Genomic DNA, 17,636 nt, shown 5'->3' with positions numbered 1-17,636 from the left:
CTCCCTCTGGGAATTAGATAAACACCATCTGTTTAGTAGGAAGACATGGGGGTGGGGGGTGGGGGGAGACTCTGCTACCTCCTGGGCCAGCTTCTTCTGTGGCACCTGGTGGGGGACTCCTGAGTCTGTGGTCCTTGTCAGTATCCCAGCAACCTCCCAGCCCATTCTGATCACCCCGTGTTGCACCCTCGACCTGCCTGCCTTCCCTCCCCCTTCCTTGCTAAGGTTATGATGTTCATGGCCCAGGCAGGGTTAGAGGAGATGTGACAGTGACAATATCCAAGCCCAGGAGGAAGAAAAGGAGTTGGGGCTATGAGAGACTTGGCCTGGAGCAAGAGCCTAAAGCAGGGTTCAAGAACTTTTTACGACTGGCTGGATATGGCTCACACCTGTAATCCCAGCACTTTGGAAGGCCGAGGCAGGAGGACTGTAGGAGGCCAGGAGTTTGAGATCAGCCTGGGCAACATAGTGAGAGCCTGTTTCTACAGTTTAAAAGTTAGCTGGGGTGGCCGGGCGCGGTGGCTCAAGCCTGTAATCCCAGCACTTTGGGAGGCCGAGACGGGTGGATCACGAGGTCAGGAGATCGAGACCATCCTGGCGAACACCGTGAAACCCCGTCTCTACTAAAAAATACAAAAAACTAGCCGGGCGAGGTGGCGGGCGCCTGTAGTCCCAGCTACTCGGGAGGCTGAGGCAGGAGAATGGTGTAAACCTGGGAGGCGGAGCTTGCAGCGAGCTGAGATCCGGCCACTGCACTCCAGCCCGGGCTACAGAGCGAGACTCCGCCTCAAAAAAAAAAAAAAAAAAAAACAGTTAGCTGGGGCCAGGTGCAGTGGCTCATGCCTATAATCCCCCCAGCACTTTGGGAGGCCGAGGCGGGTGGGTCACCTGAGGTCAGGAGTTCGAGATCAGCCTAGCCAACGTGGTGAAACTCCATCTCTACTAAAAATACAAAAAATCAGCCAGGCATAGTGGTGGCAGGCAGTTGTAATCCCAGCTACTCGGGAGGCTGAGGCAAGAAGAATTGCTTGAACCCAGGAGGTGGAGGTTGCAGTGAGCCAAGATGGTGCCATTGAACTCCAGCCTGGGCAACAGAGTGAGTCTCCATCTCAAAAATAAATAAATAAATAAATAAAAAGTTAGCCAGGCATGGTGGTGCACACCTCTAGTCCCAGCTACTCAGGAGGCTACAGTGGGAAGATCTCTTGAGCCCAGGAGTTCAAGGTTGAAGTGAGCTGTAATCACGCCACTGCACTCCAGCCTGGGCAACAGAGTGAGAACCCGACTCATAAAAAAACAAACAACTTCTTATGACCAATAGAAAAGTATGACGGGGAGCAGTGGCTCAGGTCTGTAATCTCAGCACTTTTGGAGGCTGAGGGGAGAGGATTGCTTGAACCCAGGAGTTCAGGACCAGCTGGGCAACACAGTGAGACCTCATCTCTATTTAAAACTTTTTTTTTTTTTTTTTTTTTGAGATGGAGTCTCGCTCTGTCGCCCAGGCTGGAATGCAGTGGCGCGATCTCGGCTCACTGCAAGCTCCGCCTCCCGGGTTCACGCCATTCTCCTGCCTCAGCCTCCCGAGTAGCTGGGACTACAGGCGCCCACAACCGCGCCCGGCTAATTTTTTGTATTTTTAGTAGAGACGTGGTTTCACCGTGGTCTCGATCTCCTGACCTTGTGATCCGCCCGCCTCGGCCTCCCAAAGTGCTGGGATTACAGGCGTGAGCCACCGCGCCCGGCCTATTTAAAACTATTAAAAGGGGCAGGTGCGGTGGCACTTTGGGAGGCCGAGGAGGGCGAATCACCTGAGGTGAGGAGTTCAAGACCAGCCTGGCCAACATGGAGAAACCCTGTCTCTACTAAAAATACAAAAATTAGCCGGGCATGGTGGCACGTGCCTATAATCCCAGCTACTCGGAAGGCTGAGGCAGGAGAACCACCTGAACCCGGGAGGCAGAGGTTGCAGTGAGCTGAGATCATGCCACTGCACTCCAGCCTGGGCGTCACAGTGAAACTCTGTCTTAACAACAAACAAACAGCAACAACAGCAAAAAAGACTATTAAAAGAAGAAAAGGGCTGGGCCCGGTGGCTCATGCCTGTAATCCCAGCACTTTGGGAGGCCTAGATGGGTGGATCACAAGGTCAGGAGTTCAAGACCAGCCTGGCCAACATGGTGAAACCCCATCTCTACCAAAAAACAAACAAATAAACAAACAAACAAAACTAGCCAGGCGTGGTGGCGGGCGCCTGTAATCCCAGCTGCTCGGGAGGCTGAGGCAGAGAATTGCTTGAACCCATGGGGTGGAGGTTGCAGTGAGCTCCGATAGCACCACTGCACTCCAGCCTGGGCGACAGAGCGAGACTCTGTCTTGAAAAAAAAAAAAAAAAGAAAGAAAGAAAAAGGTAGGACGCAATGGCTCATACCTGTAATCCCAGCACTTTGGGAGGCCGAGGTGGGCAGATCACTTGAGGTCAGGAGTTCGAGACCAGCCTGGCCAACATGATGAAACCTTGTCTCTACTGAAAATAAAAAAATTAGCTGGGGATGGTGGCACATTCCTGTAATCTACTCTGGAGGCTGAGGCATGAGAACTGCTTGAACTCAGGAGACGGAGGTTGTGGTGAGCTGAGATCATGCCACTGCACTCCAGCCTGGGCAACAGAGTGAGACTCCGTCTCCAAAAATAAATAAATAAATAAACAAGAAGAAGGAGAAGACAACTCAGACTCAGAGAGAGAGTGGAGAAAACTCCAGGTTCAGCTGTCCACCGCCCACCTTTCAGGAATTCCTTTTAGACTGCCACCTAACCAGGTCCTGTTTGCTCCCCTGCACCCTCGAGGCCCCTCTTCCTAAAGCTAGCCAGCTCTGACCATGAACAAGTACTTCCTTGAAGCTTCTAGAAACTGCCTCCCTGGGGCTTCCACCCATGGAGCCATGGAACACGGCCTCCTCGATCCTCCCTCTGCCCACGCCACCCTGTGGAGGGTGAAACCCTGCCAGGCCTCTGCAGGCTGGTCTCTGGGTCAGGCTGGTCCCTGGTTCAGGCGGGTCCCTGGGTCAAGCTGGTCATTCTTCCCACCACCTTCTGAACTCTCTGCCTTACTGTCTCTTCCCATACAGTCCGTCCCCTGGGACACTCAATCTCTGTAATCTGCTCCCCTCCAGGGAACCCCGGAAACTGGGGGTCTTTGAAGATGAAAACACTGTCCCAGTTCAAGCCTTAGGGCTTTTCCTCTACGAAATGCGGAAATCTAGAAGCTCTCCTGGTACTGAGCCAACCCTCCATCTCCCTCCATCTCCCTCCACCTCCCTCCATCTCCCTCCCTTCCTCCATCTCGTTCCCTCCATCTCGTTCCCTCCATCTTCCTCCCTCCTCTATCTCCCTCCCTCCTTCCATCTCCCTCCCTCCCTTCCTTCCTCCCTCCCTCCCTCCATCTCCCTCCCTTCCTCCATCTCCCCCCTCCTCCATCTCCCTCCCTCCTCTATCTCCCTCCCTCCTTTCCTTCCTTCCTCCCTCCCTCCATCTCCTTCCATCTCCCTCCATCTCCTTCCCTCCTCCATCTCCCTTCCTCCCTCCACCTCCCTCCCTCCCTTCCTTCCCTCCTTCCTTCCTTCCTTCCTCCCTCCCTTCCGACAAGGTCTCACTCTATCTCTATGAGTGGAGTGCAGTGGCATGATCATGTCTCACTGGAGCCTCAACCTCCTGGGCTGAAGTGATCCTCCCACCTCAGCCTCCCCAGTAGCTGGGAATAGGAATGCGCCATCACACCTGGCTGATCAAAAAAAATTTTTTTGGCCAGGCGTGGTGGCTCACGCCTGTAATCTCAGCACTTTGGGAGGGCAAGGAAGGTGGATCACCTGAGGTCAGGAGTTTGAGACCAGCCTGGCCAACTTGGTGAAATCTCTACTAAAAATGCAAAAAATTAGCTGGATGTGGTGGGCGCGTGTAATCCCAGCTACTCAGGAGGCTGAGGCAGGAGATTCTCTTGAACCCGGAAGGCAGAGGTTGCAGTGAGCTGAGATCGCACCACTGCATTCCAGCCTGGGCAACAAGAGCGAGACTCCTCTAAAAAAAAAAAAAAAAAAAAAAATTTTTTTTTTTTTTGGTGGAGACGGGTTCTCAGTATGTTGCCCAGGCTGGTCTCCAACTCCTGGGCTCAAGAAATCCTTGGATGAGAACCTTGGCCTCCTAAAGTGCTGGGCTTACAGGCAGGAGCCACTGTGCCCAGCCAGAGAGATTTACTGTTAATATATTAATATTTGGGTATTTGGGAAGAAAACACAGACTTATCTACCCCAGCTATCCCTGACTGGGGTTAAATCAGCCTTGAGTCAGCCTCCTAGGGGGGCAGTTTTTTGGGCTGCGCTCTGTCCCTTACCTTGCCAGCTCCCCAGAACCTCTCCTCTTTGGTCACACATGGTCAGGAGTGGGGGTTGGAAGTGAGGCCCCCCCCAAGTAGACTGATGTGTAGTATATAATGAGAAGTCAAAGTTGGGGGTGGGTGGGGAATGGGAGACCCGCAAAAGGAGGAGTGCCGGCATTCGGTGTACCAGGACCTCAGATGCCCTGTCCCAGGCAGTCGCGTGACATTTGGGGAGGGAGGGAGAAGGGACGGGAATTTGAACTTTCCACACGGGTCCGGCGCCCTGGCCGATCGGGTTGCAACATGACCTGGGCCCGGGGCCAGAGCTTGTGGGCCAAGGTTACTCCGCCTCCAGCCAATGGGGTCGCAGCTAGGCGGCCGCGGTTGGGGGCAGGCAATACTCCCCCGACAGTCCCCACCCCAGCTCCCGCTCCCCCGCAGGGCGGCAGGTGCCGATCCGTAGCCAGCGGTTCTCAGAAGGGGAGGAGGCGCCGCGGAGGAAGAGGAATATTTGCACAGAGAAAAGATCAAGGCCGGCCGATCCCCCTTTCTCCCCTACGGGTTTTCGGTTGATAATTTATACTGGCCCCTCCGCTCCGGGGAACTTTGCTCCAGGGCACTGGGCCAGGCCTCGGGTTCGCGCCCTCCTCTGGGACGCGGGGCGTGGAGCGGAAGCCGGGCGCGGCCTGTGCGCTCTCTGAGGCGCTAAGCGGGGGTCCCAGGCAGCGACGGGCGCTCAGCCTAGTGTGGCGACGCGGGTAGGCGAACCCAGGCCTCCCGGGCACCGGCGTAACCTCAGCGAGCTGCGCCTCTTGGACATTTCTGGGACATGCTCCTCCCGCCACCCTTGACATAGCAGATCAAGAAGAGGTGTCTCAGCAATTGCGGGGAGTTGGACGAGACAGTGGGCCAGTTTCAGTCCACTTTGGTTATGAACTGAGACAATCAGGGGAGCTGGGAGTATCTCAGGGTCCAGGAATAGGGCGGGCCTGGGCCGGGGCTGTTGGGGAGAAGGCCGAGGCCTGCAGGGGGTCGGGTGGAGTGGCTCTAGAGTGGAGAGTGGGGATGGGCGCGGGTGGCCTAGGGACCTGGGACTCCTGGCATTTTTGGAGGGACGGAGGGGTCGGGACCAGAGAAAGGGGACCAGCGGTCCAGGTAGAGGCGGGGCGCAGGCGGTCTGCGCCTCGGGGAAGAGGGGATGGGGGAGGAATGGGAATCAGAAAAGCGCGGGTCCGTCGGGGGCCAGCGGGCTGGGCGGCGATAGGAGGACCCCGGGGCTGGGAGAAAGGGGATGTTCAGGGCGTGACCAGAGCCTCCGGGAGCCGCAGGACCGGGTTCGGGTGGGGTATTGAGGGCCCCAGCGCGCAGTCCTGCCCCAGACCCCCCAATCCCCATCTGGAGGCCGAGGCCGTCGGGGCCCCGAGCCACCCTCACCTGTAGGCCAGGCTCAAGCACTCGAAGAGGCGTGTGAGTGTGGGGTCGATACTGCGAGGCCCGAAGTCGGAGGGCCCCACGGACCCCTCCTGGTCGCGCCGCCGGGGCAGCGAGTCGCTGTGCGGCGACGACACCATGAAGTGACCGCTGTGGATGACCTGAGAGCGGAGCAAGCCGCCCGCGCTGCGCCGGAGACTCGGGTCCTCCGAGTCCGTGTCCGAGTCCGAGTCTGGGCTGGGACCGACCCGCGGGACCTGCAAGCCCGCGGCCAGACCTGCCAGCGCCCCGGCCATGGCTGTCGCCGCCGCCGCCACCGCCTGGTGCTGGCTCCGTGCAGCGCAGGGAACAGCTCGTGGCCAGCCCAGCCTCATTAACATAGCCCAGCCCCCGCCCCATAGGCCGCTCGGATGGGAGGGGCCTGGGACGGGGCGGGTCTTGTATTAGCCTAGTCCTTGCGCCAGGTGAGAACCCGGTGCCCTAGAGCTCCGGCGGGTCGGCCCCATCTCCCTTCCCGTCTCTCCTTGGAATTCTAACAGAGCCTCCCCTAGTTTGCTCCAAAGGGATCTTAAGAAGGGTCAGGCCGGGCGCCAGGGCCCCATGCCTGTAATCCTAGCACTTTAGGAGGCCAAAGTGGGAGGATGGCTTGAGGTCAGAAGTTCGAGACCAGCCTGAGCAATATGGTAAGACCCCTATCTCTACCAAAAAAAATGCCAAAATTATCTGGGCATAGTGGAGAGAGCCTGTAATACCAGCTACTGGGGAGGCTAAGGTGGGAGGATCCCTTGATCCCAGGAGTTCGACAACATGGCAAAACCCTGTCTCTACAAAACATACAAAAATTATGGTGCAAAAAACAGGTGCAGGCATGGTGGCATGCACCTGTAGTCCCAGCTACTCGGAAGGCTGAAGTGGGAGGATCGCTTGAGACCAAGAGGTTGAGGCTGCAGTGAGCGGAGATCGCGCCACTGCACTCCAGCCTGGATGACAGAGAATCTGTTTCAACAATGAAAAGGTCCCCTATCACAACTGAGCCTGAAAGCGCCTCAGGACCTGGGGTTTGTGCTTTCAGGGGCACCCTCTTGTGAGGCCAGAGATCACCATCCCCCCTCACTTAACTCCTGCCCTCCACCTCCGCCGCCCGACCCCATATTAGCTCCTCTGGGTCCTCCATACAGCTGGAAGCCCCCACCTCTCAGGGGCCTGATGTGGTAAACGCCAGGCAACGCCCCTGAAGGGCCTGGCCCGAAGGAGGTTGTTAATACCTCTAGTTAACATGGTGGCCTGACGCGGTGGCTCTCACCTGCAATCCCAGCACTTTGGGAGGCCAAGGTGGGTGGATCACTTGAGGCCAGGAGTTCGAGACCAGCCTAGCCAACATGGCAAAACCCCGTCTCTGCAAAAAATACAAAAATTAGCCGGATGTGGTGGTTCGTGCTTGGCTTGTAATCCCAGCTACTGGTGGAAGAATCACATGAGCCCGAGAGGTGGAGGCTGCAGATCACACCCTACTGCACTCTAGCCTGGGCGACAGAGTGAGACCCTATTTCAAAAAATAAAATAGGCTGGGTGCGGTGGCTCACGTCTGTAATCCCAGCACTTTGGGAGGCCAAGGTGGGTGGATCACGAGGTCAGGAGATCGAGACCATCCTGGCTAACACGGTGAAACCCCGTCTCTACTAAAAATACAAAAAATTAGCGGGGCGTGGTGGTGGGCGCCTGTAATCCCAGCTACTTGGGAGGCTGAGGCAGGAGAATGGTGTGAACCCGGGAGGCGGATCTTGCAGTGAGCCGAGATCCCGCCACTGCACTCCAGCCTGGGCTACAGAGCGAGACTCAGTCTCAAAAAAATAAAAATAAAAATAAATAAATAAATAAATAAAATACTTAAGAAAAAAAATATATTTTTTAAAAATTGTGATCATTACTTCAGCTGCACAGAGACGCCCAAGGGGAGCCTCAAGGGACTGTTACTGGTGGGGGTGTGTGGCTCACTGGAAGGTGGACATCCCCCAGGCTGGCATCTACCCAGGAGCTCTGATCCCTTTCTCTCACTGACACTGAAGTCCAGCTTTTGTTCCTGCTTCTTTGTATTTTTATTTATTTATATATTTTACTTATTTATTTATTTTGAGATGGAGGCTCGCTCTGTCGCCCAGGCTGGAGTGCAATGGCATGTTCTCGGCTCACTGCAACCTCTGCCTCCCGGGTTCAAGCGATTCTCCTGCCTCAGCCTCCTGAGTAGTTGGGATTACAAGTGCGCGCCACCACGCCCAGCTAATTTTTTTTTTTTCTTTTGAGATGGAGTCTCGCTCTGTCACCCAGGCTGGAATGCAGCGGCACATCTCCGCTCACAGCAAGCTGCACCTCGTGGGTTCCCACCATTCTCCTTCCTCAGCCTCCCGAGTAGCTGGGACTACAGGAGCTCGCCACCACGCCTGGCTAATTTTTTTGCATTTTTAGTAGAGACAGGGTTTCACCGTGTTAGCCAGGATGGTCTCAATCTCCTGACCTCGTGATCCACCTGCCTCGGCCTCCCAATGCCCAGCTAATTTTTGTATTTTTAGTAGAGACGAGGTTTCGCCATGCTGGCCAGGGTGGTCTCAAACTCCTGACCTTAAAGTGATTCACCCACCTCGGACTCTCAAAGTGCTGGGATTACAGGCATGCGCCACCATGCCTGGCCTATTTATATATTTTTAGAGACAGGGCCTCACTCTGTCACCCAGGCTGGAGTGCAGAGGCACAGTCATAGCTCACTGCAGCCTCAAACTCCTTGGCCAAAGCGATCCTCCCACCTCAGCCTCCCCAGTAGCTGGGACTACAGGCTCATGCCAGCACACCTGGCTAACTTTTTTTTGTAGAGATGAAATTTGTTGCCCAACCTGGTCTCGAATTCTTGGCTTCAAGTGATCCTCCTGCTTCAGCCTCCCAAAGTTTTGGGATTACAAGGGTGAGCCACTGTACATGGCCTGTTTCTGCTTCTGAAGGCTCTTTTCTCACCTTAAGGACAGAAACCAGACTGAGGCATTCACACCGGACACCTCATTGGAGGCTTTAACGGCCTCAAAGATGGGTTCCGAGGCACAGGAGAGTAAAAACACGCCCAAGCATCTCTGAGGGGCAGCAGTAAAGCCCGGTCTAGTAGATTTCCAGACTTCTCCCCAAGGATGTCCCTACGGGGTGGGGGCAAGAGAGAGTTTCAGGCAGATGCTGAGCTCCGCTGGCTTTCCGACAGGTATCTTATGCGTGGTCATGTTAGGCAGAGGGGAGGAGGTGGTCACCCACGTGTTGCAGCCTTGGAAAAGGTTGACACATAGCACTTTTCTTCCAGCCCACGGGAGGATCACACAACACCCAGGATCACAATGGCAGTGCCCTGAGGGCCCAAGCCACCGGCTGTGGGAGGAAAGTGATTATCCGAGGCTGCTCACAGGCCAGCCCCTCCACCCGCCTCCCTTGGCCGGGTATCTTCTGTCTCTGCCAAATGGTCATATCACATTCCCAGGAGCCCCAGCCGTTCTGCTCCTTCCTCCCTGCTGCCCTCTGTAGGATGTGCATTCTCTTTGCCCATCCCTGCCAGGTTAAGAAATGGGGTTCTGCGGCCGGGCGCGGTGGCTCAAGCCTGTAATCCCAGCACTTTGGGAGGCCGAGTCGGGCGGATCACGAGGTCAGGAGATCGAGAACATCCTGGCTAACACGGTGAAACCCCGTCTCTACTAAAAATACAAAAAACTAGCCGGGCGAGGTGGCGGGCGCCTGTAGTCCCAGCTACTCGGGAGGCTGAGGCAGGAGAATGGCGTAAACCCGGGGGGCGGAGCTTGCAGTGAGCTGAGATCCGGCCACTGCACTCCAGCCTGGGCGACAGAGCGAGACTCCGTCTCAAAAAAAAAAAAAAAAAAAAAAAAGAAAGGGGGTTCTGATGCTCACCCCAGTCTCCCTCCTTTGGAGGGGCTCTGCGCTGCTTCAGAGAGCCATCTCCAAGTGGCCCCCACTTTGTTTTTGAGCCAGTCTCACTCTGTCACCCAGGCTGGAGTGAAGTGGCTTGATCTCGGCTCACAGCAACCTCCGCCTCCTGGGTTCAAGCGATTCTCTTGCCTCAGACTCCCAAGTAGCTGAGATTACAGGCTTGGACCACCACGCCCGACTAATTTTTGTATTTTTAGTGGAGATGGGGTTTCCCCATGTTGGCCAGGCTGGTCTCGATTTCCTGACCTCAAGTGATCCACCTGCCTCAGACTCTGAAAGTGCTGGGATTATAGGCGTGAGCCACCGTGGCCAGCTGTCAGGTGGCGGTTAACCGTCTTTTGAGGCCCTTGGTACACAGGCTGACAGGATCATCGCTTATCCCTGTGTGCCTGTCTGGCTCCTCCCCCACCCCCAACAGGCCACTGAGGCAAGACTGTGTCCTGACATCTCTGAATCCCCACCCCAGGTACCCAGAGACTTGGCGGATGCTTGAAGAAAGGGGCATGAGGCTAAGAGGAGCGGGTGGGTGCTGTGGAGGGGGGGTGTTGGATAGGTTGGAGGCCCTCTCCTCTCGATTGGGGCCTCCTGGCTCCGGGCACCCTGGCTCAGGTGAAGATCCAAATTGATCCTTGCTCTGCTGCTAATTCCATGAATACCCCTGGGCCAATCTCTCTCTCTCTGTCTTACTGGGGATCTGTCTCACTACCTGTAAAATGGGGAGGCCAAACTCAGTGTTTTCTTTCTTTCTTCTTTTTGCTGTTGTAAAGATGAGGTCTCACTATATTGCCCAGGCTGGTCTCGAGCACCTGGGCTCAAGCGATCCTCCCACCTCGGCCTCCCAAAGTGCTGAGACTACAGGCGCGAGCCGCCGCGACTGGCCTGAATTCAGTGATTTGTTGGGGATCTTGCAATCTTGGCTCCAAGTCTCTGCTGGCTGTGTCTCCAGATCACACCATCTTACTCTCCCCATGCTCTGAAAACATCAGAATTGTCTCCTGTGGTTTCAGAGATGTTCCTCTGAGCTGGATCTGAGTGGGTGGGAGGATTGTGAGTGAATTCTCTCCTTCACCCAACATCCCTCCTTCCCCAGCCATGAATTTCCCCCTCAACAGGCATCTGCATCTCATTTCTGCCCTCCTCCAGGGCTTAAGAACACCTCTAGGCAGGCGCGGTGGCTCATGCCTGTAATCCCAGCACTTTGGGAGGCCGAGGTGGGTGGATCACAACGTCAGGAAATCGAGACCATCCTGGCTAACACGGTGAAACCCCATCTCTACTAAAAATACAAAAAATTAGCCAGGCGTGGTGGCGCACACCTGTAATCCCAGCTACTTGGAAAGCTGAGGCAGGAGAATGGCGTGAACCCGGGAGGAGGAGCTTGCAGTGAGCCAAGATCGCGCCACTGCACTCCAGCCTGGGAGACAGAGCGAGACTCTGTCTCAAAAAAAAAAACAAAACAAAACAAAAAATAAATAAATAAAATAACACCTCTAGAAACCTAACTGCTGAAAAGACAAACTCTGCCTGCACAATGCAAAACATCCAAACACCAGAGTGTCCAATAAATGCAAGGACGTCCACAGATTCTGATTTCTCCTATGTTTAGAGACAGGGTCTCGCTCTGTCACCCAGCCTGGAGTGCAGTGGCGCGATCATAGCTCACTGCAGCCTCAAACTCCTGGGCCAAAGTGATCCTCCCACTTCAGCCTCCTAAAGTGTTGGGATTGAAAGTATGAGCCACTTGTAATGGGACCACAGGCATGCACCTCCTGTTCAGGGCACCATTGCCCAGATGATAGCACAGCCATGTACGTGTAACCTGGCTCACCCTCTTTCTGCTTCTCCTAGCCTCTGTTACTATAATCAGCAGTTTACAGCCTCTGTACAAACAAGTCTTGTTCATGGTCCATGGAGATGCAAGACAAGGTCTTAACTGTGGTATGAATACCTGGCTGTCCCCAGCCATCCCACCTGACATTACATCCTCCCTGCCTTCCAGTCTTGGTCCTCAGGACTCTTCACCCAGACTGTCCTTCCTCGTTGGGAAAGCCCACCTGTCCTTGAAGTCCCACCTCTGACATCTTCCCCAAGTTCTCCAGGTTATTTCCGAGTTCCCACCCTTGTTCTTTTTTTTTTTTTCTTTCTTTCTTTCTTTCTTTCTATTTTTTTTTTTTTTTGAGACCAAGTCTCGCTCTGTCATCCAGGCTGGAGTGCAGTGGCGCCATCTCGGCTCACTGCAACCTCCGCCTCCCAGATTCAAGCGATTCTCGTGCCTCAGCCTCCTGAGTAGCTGGGATTACAGATGTGCGCCACCACGCCTGGCTAATTTTTATATTTTTGGTAGAGATGGGGTTTCACCATGTTGGTCAGGCTGATCTCGAACGTCTAACTTCATGATCCACCCGCCTCGGCCTCCCAAAGTGCTGGGATTACAGGAGTGAGGCACCGTGCCCAGCCCTACCACCGTTGTTCTAATACAAGTCTAATTTCATTCGGCTTTGCGTTCACAGTGAGTGATGTACATGGTTTTCCTCCCCACTAGATGGCAAATTCCTTGAGAGCAAGAATCACTGCTGGGGGTGTTGGCTCATGCCAGTAATCCCAGCACTTTGGGACACCAAGGGGAGGATAACTTGAGCCCAGGGGTTCGAGACCAGCCTGGGCAGCATAGCAAGACTCTGTCTCCACAAAAACTAAAAAATTAGCTGTTTGTGGGCCTGTAGTTTCAGCTACTTGGGAGGCTGAGGTGAGAGGATCACTTGAGCCCAAGAGTTGGAGGCTGCAGTGAGTTATAAACATGCCACTGAACTCCAGTCTGGGTGACAGAGTGAGAACCTGTCTCTTAAGAAAATTAAAAGGCACTTTTATAAATTATTCCATTTACTAGTGAGCCTCTCAACTGTGTGTATATGTGGGTGTGTTAGAATTTTCATTGACATTTTACAGATGGGGAGACTGAGGCTCTGAGAGGCGAAGTGATCTGGCGGGTTGTGGTGAGAATTAGCTATAAAAAGCTAACGTTTATGGAGCACTTAGCACCTAGCGGGTCCGCAGGATCTTCACAACAGCCCCTTGGTTTATCTTTTTTTTTTTTTTTTTTTTTTTTTGAGAAGTCATCTCACTCACTCTGTCACCTAGGCTGGAATGCAGTGGTGTGATCTCAGGTCACTGCAACTTCTGCTTCCTGGGCTCAAGTGATCCTCCCACCTCAACCTCCCAAGTACTTGGGACTACAGGCGCGTGCCACTATATCCAGTTATTTTTTGTATTTTTTTGTAGAGATGGGATTTTGCCATATTGCCCAGGCTGGTCTTGAACTTGTGAGCTCAAGCAATCCTCCCGCCTTGGTCTCCTAAAGTGCTGGGATTACAGGCGTGAGCCACTGTGCCTGGCCTACCCTTTGATTTTCAACCCATTTTTCAGACAAGAAAACAGACTTTGTTGAAGGTCACATAAAAAGAAGAGACCTGGGATTCAAATGCAGGCAATTGAATGCCAGCCTGTTCCACACGTACCTATGTTCTCAAACTCAAAGGGTTGGCCATGGTGCAGGAGGATGTGGTACGAGCAGACACCATGTACTGCTCCTGCCAGTGGAGACAAAATCACTTTGGAAAAGTATTTGGCAGTGTCTACTAGCATTGAGCATCCCCCACCTTAGAACCCAGTAATGTGCGCATATGTGCACCAAAACACAAGACTATTCATGGCAGCACTGATCTTAATAGCCCAACACTGGAGATGCTCCAAATGTCTATCAACAGGTGAGTGGATAAATACATTGCAGAACAGTCACACTAGGGAATTTTTTTTTTTTTTTTTTTTTTTTTGAGACGGAGTCTTGCTCTGTCGCCCAGGCTGAGTGCAGTGGCACAATCTTGGCTCACTGCAAGCTCCGCCTCCTAGGTTCACGCCATTCTCCTGCCTCAGCCTCCCGAGTAGCTGGGACTACAGGCACCCGTCACCACGCCCGGCTAATTTTTTGTATTTTTTAGTAGAGACGGGGTTTCACCGTGTTAGCCAGGATGGTCTCGATCTCCTGACCTCGTGATCCACCCGCCTCGGCCTCCCGAAAGTGCTGGGATTACAGGCGTGAGCCACCGCGCCTGGCCCACACTAGGGAATATTAATGCAGCAATGAGAATGAACGCTCTACAGCTAAGTGCAGCCCTATGGGTGAATCTCACTGATAATATATTAAACAAAAGAAACCTGACACGGAAGTGTATATGTTGTAAGATTTCATTCATACACAGCTCCAAAACAGGCTCATCTATGGTGTTAGGAGTCAGGGTTGTGTTTAGCCTCAGGGTGACTAGAAGGGCTCAAGAAGAGAGCTATCAGGGATGTTGCTACCTTTTTTTTTTTTTTTTTAAGGTAGAGATGGGGTCTGGTATACTGCCTAGGCTGGTGTCAAACTCCCAACCTCAAGTGATCCTCCCACCTCAGCCACTCAAAGCACTGGGATTACAAGCACGAGTCACTGTGACTGGTCCAATTTTCTTCCTTTCCTTCCTCCTTCCCTTCCTTCCTCTCTCCCCTTCTCCCCTTCTCCCTTTCTCCCTCTCTCCCTCTCTCTTTCTCCCCTCCCCTCCACTCCCCCCTCCTCTTTTCTCCTCTCCAGTCTTATCTTTTTTCTTTTCTTTTCTTTCCTTTTCTTTTCTTTTCCCTTCCCTTCCCTCCCCTCCTCTCCTCTCCCCTCTCCTGTCTTTTCTTTTCTTTTCTTTCCCCTTCCACCCCTCCCCTCCTCCTTTCTTTCCCTTCCCCTCCCTTCCCCTCCCCTCCCCTTCCCTTCCCTCCCCTCCCCTCCCCTCCCCTTCCCTATTTTCTTTTCCTTCCAGACAGGGTCTCCCTCAGTCACCTAGGCTGCTGGAGTGCAGCGGTAGAATCATGGCTCACTCCAGCCTCAAATTCCTGGGCTCAAGCCATCCTCCTGCCTCAGCCTCCTAAATAGCAGGGACCACCACACTCAGCTAATTTTTTTTTTTTTTTTTTGTAGAGGTGGAGTCTCACTATGCTGTCCAGGCTGGTCTCGAACTCCTGGGCTCAAGTGATCCTCCTGCCTCAGTTTCCCAAAGCACTGAGATTACAGGCATGAGCCACTGTGCCCGGCCACATTTTGTTTCCTTATCTGGATTCTGGTTATATGCGGATGTTCTCTGTGAAAATTCATGGAGTTAGATACTTATGACATGTGCGCCATTTACATGTATGTTAGACTTAGTGGTTTTATTTGAAAAAGAAACCGACTTTGCACCCATGTACACATAGAAATCAGCCATTCTACATCCTGATTCGCCCTTACAAAGTAGTTTGAGAGGTGTTCCATGGGTTACTTCCCCCGGCCACGACCATCTTCACTGATGTCCTGGTGCAGATCCAGCGCCCAGCCCTGTTCCCCTCCTCACCTGCCCTGTGTTCCTGTGTGTGCCTCAGTGTGACAGTCTGGGGAGGGCTTTCTTTCTTTCTTTTTTCTTTTCTTTTCTTTTTCTTTCTTTCTCTCTCTCTCTCTTCCTTCCTTCCTAACTTCCTTCCTTCTTTCTTTCTTTTGGAGGCTTCCTCTATTGCCCAGGCTGGAGTGCAGTGGCGCAATCTCAGCTCACTGCAACCTCTGTCTCCTAGCGATTCTCCTGCCTCAGCCTTGCGAGTAGCTGGGATTACAGGTGCCCGCCACCACACCTGGCTAATTTTTTGTATTTTTAGTAGAGACGGGGTTTCACTATGTTGGCCAGGCTGTTCTTGAACTCCTGACCTCAGGTGATCTGCCTGCTTCGGCCTCCCAAAGTGCTGGGATTACAGGAGTGAGCCACCCCACCCTGCCTTTTTTTTTTTTTTTTTTTTTTTTTTTTTTTTAAGATAAAGTCTCACTCTGTCACCCAGGCTGGGGTACAGTGGTCAGATCACATCTCACTGCAGCGTTGACCTCCTTGGGCTCAAGCAGTCCTCCCGCCATGGTGTGTGCTAATTTTTGAATTTTTTTGTGGAGAGAGGGTTTCGTTATGTTGCCCAGGCTGGTTTCGACCTGAGCTCCAGCGATCCTCTTGCCTTGACCTCGCGAAGTATTGGGATTACGAGTGGGAGCCACCATGCCAGGCTAATTTTTATTTTTTTGTAGAGATGGGATCTTGCTATATTGTCCAAACTGGTTTCGAACTCCTGGGCTCCAGCAATCCTCTCGCCTCAGCCTCCCCAAGTTGCTGGGATTCCAGGCGTGAGCCACGGTGTCTGGCTGACCGTCTGGGATCTGATGGTCCCATAAACAGCCTGAGCACATTAAAGTGAGAAACATGCCTCTGCCTCTTTTCACTGACCCCTCAGCTCCTCTTACCAGGTTACAGACTCAGGAAGCCACTGCCGCGGCTAGGGGTGGATTGGCATCTAGGTGCGGGGACGAGGGAGATGATGTATCCGGTCTATGGGAGGACTTGACAAGGTTAGCTTGGCAAGATTAACTTGGCAGTTAGCTTCTCACAAAGCTAAATGAGTGAGAAGAGGATGGGGAAGCAGACAACAGTGTGAGAGAGGAGTCTCTAACTGTGTCTCTAACTGGTGGCAAGTTGAGAAGTCACTTCCCCTGTCTGGATCTCAGTTTCTGTATCTGTAAAATGGGTGAACAAACCATGAAGGAAAATTGGATAAATATGACTACACCGAAGTGAAGAAGTTGGACCAGACTTGTTTTCATATCGGAAGTACCCCAATTGTTTTACCAAAAATTATGAGTTTGCTGGGAGCAGTGGGTCACACCTGTAATCCAAAACACTTTGAGAGGCTGAAGTGGGAGAATCACTTGAGGCCAAGAGTTCAAGACCAGCCTGGGTGACAGAGCAAGCTCTCATCTCAAAAATACATAAATAATTGCTAACTTTTTTTTTTTTTTTTGAGACGGAGTCTCGCTCTGTCGCCCAGGCTGGAGTGCAGTGGCCAGATCTCAGCTCACTGCAAGCTCCGCCTCCCGGGTTCCCGCCATTCTCCTGCCTCAGCCTCCCGAGTAGCTGGGACCACAGGCGCCGCCACCTCGCCCGGCTAATTTTTTGTGTTTTTAGTAGAGACGGGGTTTCGCCGTGTTAGCCAGGATGGTCTCGATCTCCTGACCTTGTGATCCGCCCGTCTCGGCCTCCCAAAGTGCTGGGATTACAGGCTTGAGCCACCGCGCCCGGCCACTTTTTTTTTTTTTTTTGAGACAGAGTCTTGCTTTGTTGCCCAGGCTGGAGTGCAGTGGCTTGATCTCGGCTCGCTGCAACTGCCACCTCCCAGGTTCAAGTGATTCTCCTGTCTCAGACTCCCAAGTAGCTGGGACTACCAGTGTACGCCACCATGCCTGGCTAGTTTTTGTTTTTTTTGTTTTTTTTTTGAGTCGGAGTCTCACTCTGTCACCCAGGTTGGAGTGCAATGGCGCGATCTATGGCTCAATACAACCTCCGCCTCCCGGGTTCAAGCAATTCTCCTGCCTCAGCCTTCCAGGTAGCTGGGATTACAGGTGCCCGCCACCATGCCCGGCTATTTTTGTGTTTTTAGTAGAGACAGGGTTTCACCATATTGGCCAGCCTGGTCTCAAACTCTTGACCTCGTGATTCACCTGCCTTGGCCTCCCAAAGTGCTGGGATTACAGGCTTGAGTCATCGCGCCCGGCCTAGTTTTTGCATTTTTAGTAGAGACAGGGTTTCACCATATTGGCCAGGCTGGTCTCAAACTCCTGACCTCAAGTGATCTGCCTGCCGCCTCAGCCTCCCAAAGTGCTGGGATTACAAACGTGAGCCACTGAGGTTGGCCAATAATTTTAACTTAATTTTTAAAAATTATGAATTCAACATATTAGGAATGAAAAATCCACTTTTCTTTGCAAGAAGTATGCTTTTATAGGCTT

General features: G+C 53.1%; 2 protein-coding genes across 5 annotated transcripts in view; one reads left to right on the top strand and one right to left on the bottom strand.

The window, feature by feature from the left end:
- The window catches only part of MLXIPL (MLX interacting protein like), a 33,334-nt gene extending 27,193 nt beyond the window's left edge, over window positions 1-6,141 (bottom strand). The window contains exons 1-2 of one of the 4 annotated variants that reach the window (XM_050783669.1): window positions 5,804-5,859; window positions 2,429-2,524 (exon numbers count right to left, since the gene is read on the bottom strand). Coding sequence is in view for 3 of the 4 variants with exons in the window: in XM_050783667.1 (XP_050639624.1) it covers window positions 5,804-6,096 (293 nt within the window). In the remaining variant the exon portion in view is untranslated. Of the gene's footprint in view, window positions 1-2,428; window positions 2,525-5,803 lie in introns of all 4 variants that reach the window. The other 3 variants (XM_050783667.1, XM_050783666.1, XM_050783668.1) reach the window with 3 other exon arrangements.
- BUD23 (BUD23 rRNA methyltransferase and ribosome maturation factor) overlaps window positions 1-17,636 on the top strand; it is a 206,783-nt gene that overhangs the window by 122,814 nt on the left and 66,333 nt on the right. The gene's annotated exons all lie outside the window — the stretch shown is intronic.

The sequence above is a fragment of the Macaca thibetana genome, chromosome 3 (genome assembly GCF_024542745.1).
Source record: "Macaca thibetana thibetana isolate TM-01 chromosome 3, ASM2454274v1, whole genome shotgun sequence".
NCBI lineage: Eukaryota > Metazoa > Chordata > Mammalia > Primates > Cercopithecidae > Macaca > Macaca thibetana.
The sequence above is the reverse complement of the archived record's forward strand: the minus strand, read 5'-3'. Positions and strand labels throughout refer to the sequence as shown.